Raw genomic sequence first — 6,684 nt, 5'->3', positions numbered from 1 at the left:
GGCCCCTCACCTAGGACCTGTCTGCCTTGGGTGACCCTACTAGGGGCATGAAGCCCCTGACAGCATAGCTCCTAGGATCATTGGGACACTCAAACCCCTCCACCACGATAAGGTGGCAGCCCAGGGAGAGGCATACTTCAGTCCAAACAAGAATATGGAGCCAAAGTTATTTCCAATAGTACCATCCATCCATGCATTATCTGCTGTTTGCTCTGGAGTCGGGCCGCAGGGGCAGCAGCTTGAGCAGGGAAGCCCAGACATCTCCTTCCACAGCCACCCCTTCCAGCTCTTCAAGAAAGATTCCCAGGCCAGCTGAGAGACATGTCTCTCCATCATGTCCTGTGTCCTCCTTGTTGGACATGTCTGGAACATCTCCCTATGGAGGCGTCCAGTGGGCATCCTTACTAAATGCCCGAACCACCTCAACTGGTTCCTCTCAATGTGGAGGAGCAGCGGCGGCTGTACTCCGAATCCTTTCCGGATGACCAAGCTTCTCACCTTATCTCTAAGGGAGAGCCCAGCTACCCTCCAGAGAAAACTCCTTTCGACCGCCTGTATCCAAGATCTCATTCTTTCGGTCTCTACTCATAGTTCAGGACCACAGGTGAGGGTAGGAATGTAGACCGGCCGGAAACAGAGAGTTTTACTTTGCAGCTCAGCTCCTTCTTCAATAGTAGCATCATGCGTGTTATATGGCTATATAACTGGAGATCATTAACCTGTAACCAAGGCCGTGATATACAGCTTTTCTGTCACAAGGTCTCCCAGTCATAAAGCGTGCAAAGGTTTTTCTTTAACCATATATTTTTACTGTAAATTTACAAGAATAAAAGGCACAACTGTATAAACATTCAGAGGCTATTTAATGATGTTTTAATGTCACAAAAGGCTCGAAAGCTCACAGAGATTTTTGAAAGTTTGAGTCTGGAATAGTTAATATGAATTTATCATTCATTGTAAATAAATGCTATAAGGCAAACTGTGTAGGAATCCTGCTAGCTTCAGTCCCTTTAACCATTTATGTGTAGTGTGTTCAGACCGGACTGCATTGTGGACATGAGGGCAACACATAGGCAGTAAAATCTCAGTCATTGACCTCAGCTGTCTGTCTTTTCTCCCTGCCAAGTTTGGAATCACAAACTGACAACATGGATTTTGTTTTCAGGAGGCCATTGACCTATTTCTCTTGATTCTACACTAACATGCACTCAAACATCCTCTGTCCTGATGCTCAGGTTTTTACGCTGACTTCCTCTTTTTCAACTCTTCTAGGCTTACCCCAAAGATTGGATTTCCGTGGAGTGAAATCAGAAACATTTCTTTTAATGACAAGAAATTCATCATCAAGCCCCTAGACAAGAAGGCTCCCGTGAGTATTTGATATGTCTAATATAAACAATATTTTTAATAAGCTCAGTTTCGCATGTTAAACAAGGAGCTAACCACTCAAAAGCTTGAACTTAACATTTCAAACATTACAGTTATAACTACAGAAACTGCATTTTCTGTGGAAATGCTGCATTTTCTGTGAAAATGCAGTGGGAATCCTGAGCGCTGAATGGCTTTGCAGAAGTTTTCTGAAGAAGCCAAAACTGAGTTGTAAAAATAAAAAGGAGCAGATAACTAGCTCAAAGCTAAAAGTACCAAAACACTAGGTAAACGCTAGATATAGTAAAAAGCTAGCTAAAAGTTAAAAGTACCAAAAGCATAGCTAGAAGCTAATAATAGCAAAATGATAGCTAAAAGTGGCAGAAGGCTAGCAAGAAGCTAAAAGTAGCAAAATCTAGCTTCAAGAGTAAAGTAACAAGAATACCTAAAAGCTAAAAAGTTGCAAGAAAGAAAATGCTTGTTAAAAGCTAAAAGTATCAGAAAGGTAGCTAAATGTAACAAAATGCTAGCTAAAACTAAAAGTCACAGAACATAGAACAAGTACAGAACAATGTTTTTAAAGATCATGAAGAGATCTCATTGTATTTTTATGGGGATATTTGTAAATAAATTTAAATATTTTGAAAAGTACAAACACTTAAAGTCACAGCATATTATTCCTGATTGAGATGAATGTTTTGTTATACAAATGGATAAAATAGCACAAAGTATGCAAAAGTAGTTAAAAAGCAAAAAAAAAAACACCAAAAAAGTTCAGAAAATTAAAAAAAAAAAGTCTAAAGAGCATGTGTTTTGTGAAATTGCTTGACATGTTTTTTTGTGCTCCTTGAAGGACTTTGTTTTCAACGTTCCACGACTTCGTGTCAACAAGGGGATCCTGCAGCTCTGCATGGGCAACCATGCCCTGTACATTCGCCGCCGCAAGGCCGACACCATCGAGGTTCAGCAGATGAAGGCTCAGGCCAAGCAAGAGAGGCTGCAGAAGAAGATGGAGAGGTCGGTGGACCCAACTGAAGCTGACTTTAAAAGCCTGGGAGGTGGGATGATGAACTTATGATCTGGATTTATGTGTGTGTGTGTGTGTGTGTGCTCTACAGAGATCAGCTGGACAGTGAGAAGAGGAGGAGGGAGGCCATCGAGAAGGAGAAGGAGCAGATGGAGAGAGAAAAGCAGGAGCTGATGATGAAGCTTTACCAGTTTGAAGAGACGACCAAGAGAGCAGAGAGAGGTGAGCTCTGTCAGTGCAGCGCTAAATAAAAGGCTTGATAATGGAGCTGTATAAAAATATTTACTCAAGCACAAAAGATCACACTTGTGTCAGTTTCATTTTTATGTTACAGTAAACATTTCAATGTGGCCAATAAGACTCTACTGCCCTCTGCTGTTTATCTGTGTAATCGAGTCGATGATCTGATGGTGCGCCCTCAATTTCTAAATTATTAACATTCTGAGTTAATGGTTATCGCTCGCTGCCAAAGGCCAAAGGGTGATATGTCTATGTTGGTTTGTTTGTCGTGTTAGCAAAATATCTACAGAACCACTGGACGGACATGACTAAAACTGACAGGTTGAAGCTACATTTATAACTGATTAACCTTTGGAGACAACCCAGTTCAAAACTTAGCAAACACAAAAATGGCCAGAACTTAGACAGTTTTACAGATACTGAGCTAGAATTTGGTGTGCTAGCAGCCGATACTCAGCCCCAACCCATATTCTGAGAGCTGACGCAACTCGTGGGATCTAGGATTATTGCATAAGACTGAACATGACATCATTTACAAGCTTTGACCAAATTGGGCATAATAACATCTTCCTGTACAACTATGCTGTAAGTGCCTTTCATATTTTAGTGTTCAGGCACACTTTAAGGCTGATATATGGAGACCTTAAGTGAGAATGCAGCTTCCAGCACTGGAAAGCTGTGGCAACATTTGACCAGCAAAGAAAATGCACTTCTTGACTAAATGAAAAACACCTTCTTTATATCACTGATATTAAACCTACATGTTTTAATGGTCCCCAGTTAGTTTTGCAATATCTTTTGTCTCTTTCTTTTAAAAAATAAAAGACCTTTATAAAGCTAAAACAAAGTTAAAGGGAGCTCGAAGACAAAGAAAATGAGCAAAAAGGTTGAAATGATCAGAAAACAAAGCTCCCCGCCCCGCGACGCTGCAGTGCCTAATAGTTTCTCCCGTGTGCTGACTTGGACCCGCAGAGCTTCAGGAGCAGCTGGAGCGGGCCATGAGGCTGGAGGAGGAGAGGAGGAGGGTGGAGCAGGAGGCGGCCCGGCTGGAGGCTGAGAGGATGGAGGCCATAATTGCCAAGGAGGAGCTGGCCAGGCAAGCTGAGGAGCAGATGAAGAGCCAGGAGCAGCTGGTGAGTGTACAGCGCACAAGTGAACAAGTCCTGATTAATTGTAAACACACATGAGCTGCTTTAGCAGCAGTTTTAACATGCTTCAGAGTGAGTATGAGTCAGGATCAGCAAATCTCTTGGAAAATGTCAAAAAAATAATTATGTCTCTGGACTCAAAACAACGTTAAAATGTTTGTCTCGTTTCTTGTCACGCCGTCAACAGTGTGCTATGGGGTTTTGGTAGCGATACTTCGCACAACATAGAGAAAGTTTGCCAATAAATGAGAAAACCCTGTGGTCTTCGGAGCCTATAGCTTAGGCAGGTTTCACAGTAGAAACAATCTTCAAAGGTTAAATGAGTCACAGAAAGTTGGACTTTCCATGTCTGAACTGGAATATCTTTCATGGCTTTTACACAATCACAGTTTAGGTTTTGATTTTTACAATTTTTTTTAACAGAAGTTTAAACAAACAGTTGATGACGTCACCCTCTAATGTCTCAGTTTCATATCTTTTGCAAACAAATTCTTCTACAACTTATTTGGTACACCAAAATGTAGGTATTTTCTTCATCTTTCATCCAGCGTGTCTCTCACTGCTATAGGGCTTAGTTTTCTCTGAAATCCCCCAAGCTCAAAATATTAACTTTAAAACAGAAAGAGAGGGGGTCTTTATAACTTTTTGTATCTCCTACATAAAACACTGTAGAAAAAAAAAAACTCACATGTGTGACCTTTAGAATCTTCTGCCGCTCTTGGTTGAAGAAGTTTTAGTTTCTGACTTGTAGTTTTTACACGGTGACTGTTTGAGGCTTACTTTTCAGTCTGTTTCTGTCTAACTCTCATTAACTTTGCAGTCAGGGAGTGACAGACACATGTGTGTGGCTACCATGGTGACCATAATTAATTAACATTTCTTTTGATTGTGGCTCTTTTTACACTTCTTGTACAGATATACAAAATGTAGACCTTTTGTTCTTACTAACGTTATGTTGGAGTTTTGGATGGCAGCTGCTTTAGAAGCCTTCGAGATTTCTTCAGAAATGTTCTAGTTATCCTTTGTCATGCATGTTTATTGTGCAATCTAGATTTATAAATGAAGCCACCATTTGTGTAAACGGACTGAAATTAAAGTACGGTCAATTTCAGAAAGTTTTTGTGTGTTTTCTTTTTCCCTCCCATCTGTGTTTATTCATGAGATGATGACAGCGCGTTTCGAGAACGCAGACTGTCGGGGTAAACAGATAATTACGCTTGTGGGTCTTAGTTTGTAACTAAACACATTTTGCGTTGCTACCTACCCTTCAGTCTGCAGAGCTGGCCGAGTACAGCGCTAAGATCAGCATCCTGGAGGAGGCTAAGAAAGCAAAGGAAGAGGAGGCTGAGACATGGCACGTCAAGGTTAGTTTCTGACATCACGCTCGAGATGAAGTCAAGGAAATGACCTTTGGTACTTTAGGTCAGACGATCTGTTTTATGCTTTGTCACTGTGTCAATGGAGGAAAAAAAGACAAGTCCAGAAACAGCTTGTCTTGTCCTCATAACATTCGAGCAATGTGCATGTTAGGATTGTGTTTTTGTACAATGTAACCACGAACCCGAACATCCATTCTCATGTCTGCCTTCTTTCTTTCAGGCTATGGAAGTGGAGGAGAATCTGATGAAGACAAAAGAGGAGCTGCAAAGCGTGATGAGCCCCACCAACTCAGCTCCCGCTGCCGCGTCCTCCTCCTCCTCCTCCTCAGATAGCGAGAGCGACCACGAGCACAGTGAAGAAAACAGCACCTACAGCGCCGAGCTGCAGACGCAGGGCATCGACGACCATCGCATGGAGGAGGAGAGGCTCACCGAGGCCGAGAAGAACGAGCGCCTGAAGAGACAGCTGATGGTGAGTTGAGCGGGGGTGGGGGGCTGTCCGGGATACATCTCGGTTCCAAAAACGTCGGTCTGACCTGTTTTGGTCCTTTTGTCTTTTAGCTGGTGTTCTGCTTCTTTTAGCTTTAACAACTTAGTTTCAGCTTCTTCAGAGAAGTCCAGCAGACATTTAGCACTCAATGAGACACATAAAAAGAATTTTTTAACAACTTAAAGTTGTGCACCATTAAAAGTGAATGACTTTGAGGTAGAGGTAATAAAGAGGTAATGAAATAAAATTTCCCAGTTTTAATTTTAATGTTATTCTTGTCACCTTCTGTCTGAAACATTCTGCTTTAGTTCCCCCCACTTTTTTTAGGCCAATTTGACCAAATCCGTCAACTAGACAGGAAAACCGTGAATTTTATTCGTTTTTTTTTTTTTTTGCAAAGAGTTGCGTCGCCGCGGTTTAACTCCTGAACATGCGTCCTTCACAGGACCTGAGCTCAGATCTGGCTCACGCCCGAGACGACAGCAAGAAGACCCAGTACGATATGCTGCATGCCGAGAACGTCCGAGCCGGCCGCGACAAGTACAAGACAATCAAGCAGATCCGCCTGGGCAACACCAAGCAGAGAATCGACGAGTTTGAGGCTTTGTAGAAGCCGAAGAAAAAAAAAAGACCCGAAGACATCTGTCCAAACACCTGTGTCCAGCATACTTCATTTCAAGTGAAATGTAGCGATCAGATCAGAGCCAGATGTTGAAGAACCAGAGAAGGCACGGCCTAAATCTGTGTGACGGTACCTCTGCGCATTTCATTTTGTTAGTTGAAAGCACTGTGGTTGTTTTTTTTCTGAGAAACCTTTCAGATATGCTGTTTATTCTCATTCACATGTAATTCTGGATGAAGGTGTTTTGTCACTCTGGTGACTAGCTGTAACGTCCACATAAAGCTGGTGTGAGGGCAGAACTGGAAACACATGTATGTTAATGCCATTTAGATTTGCAGTTTTCATGTGAAACCAAACAGAAGTGACTCCATTTTGATTTATTTAATAAAACCCCCCCATGCTGCAAACAA

General features: G+C 42.0%; 1 protein-coding gene across 1 annotated transcript in view; it reads left to right on the top strand.

Moving 5' to 3' along the window:
• Window positions 1–6,684, top strand: part of ezra (ezrin a) — a 17,765-nt gene extending 11,081 nt beyond the window's left edge. The window contains exons 7-13 of the mRNA XM_017418293.3: window positions 1,273–1,369; window positions 2,222–2,385; window positions 2,487–2,617; window positions 3,608–3,768; window positions 5,055–5,147; window positions 5,383–5,634; window positions 6,098–6,684. Coding sequence (XP_017273782.1) covers window positions 1,273–1,369; window positions 2,222–2,385; window positions 2,487–2,617; window positions 3,608–3,768; window positions 5,055–5,147; window positions 5,383–5,634; window positions 6,098–6,262 — 1,063 coding nt within the window. The 3' untranslated portion in view covers window positions 6,263–6,684. The remainder of the gene's footprint in view (window positions 1–1,272; window positions 1,370–2,221; window positions 2,386–2,486; window positions 2,618–3,607; window positions 3,769–5,054; window positions 5,148–5,382; window positions 5,635–6,097) is intronic.

Source organism: Kryptolebias marmoratus, linkage group LG10 (assembly GCF_001649575.2).
Source record: "Kryptolebias marmoratus isolate JLee-2015 linkage group LG10, ASM164957v2, whole genome shotgun sequence".
Lineage (NCBI taxonomy): Eukaryota > Metazoa > Chordata > Actinopteri > Cyprinodontiformes > Rivulidae > Kryptolebias > Kryptolebias marmoratus.
The sequence above is the reverse complement of the archived record's forward strand: the minus strand, read 5'-3'. Positions and strand labels throughout refer to the sequence as shown.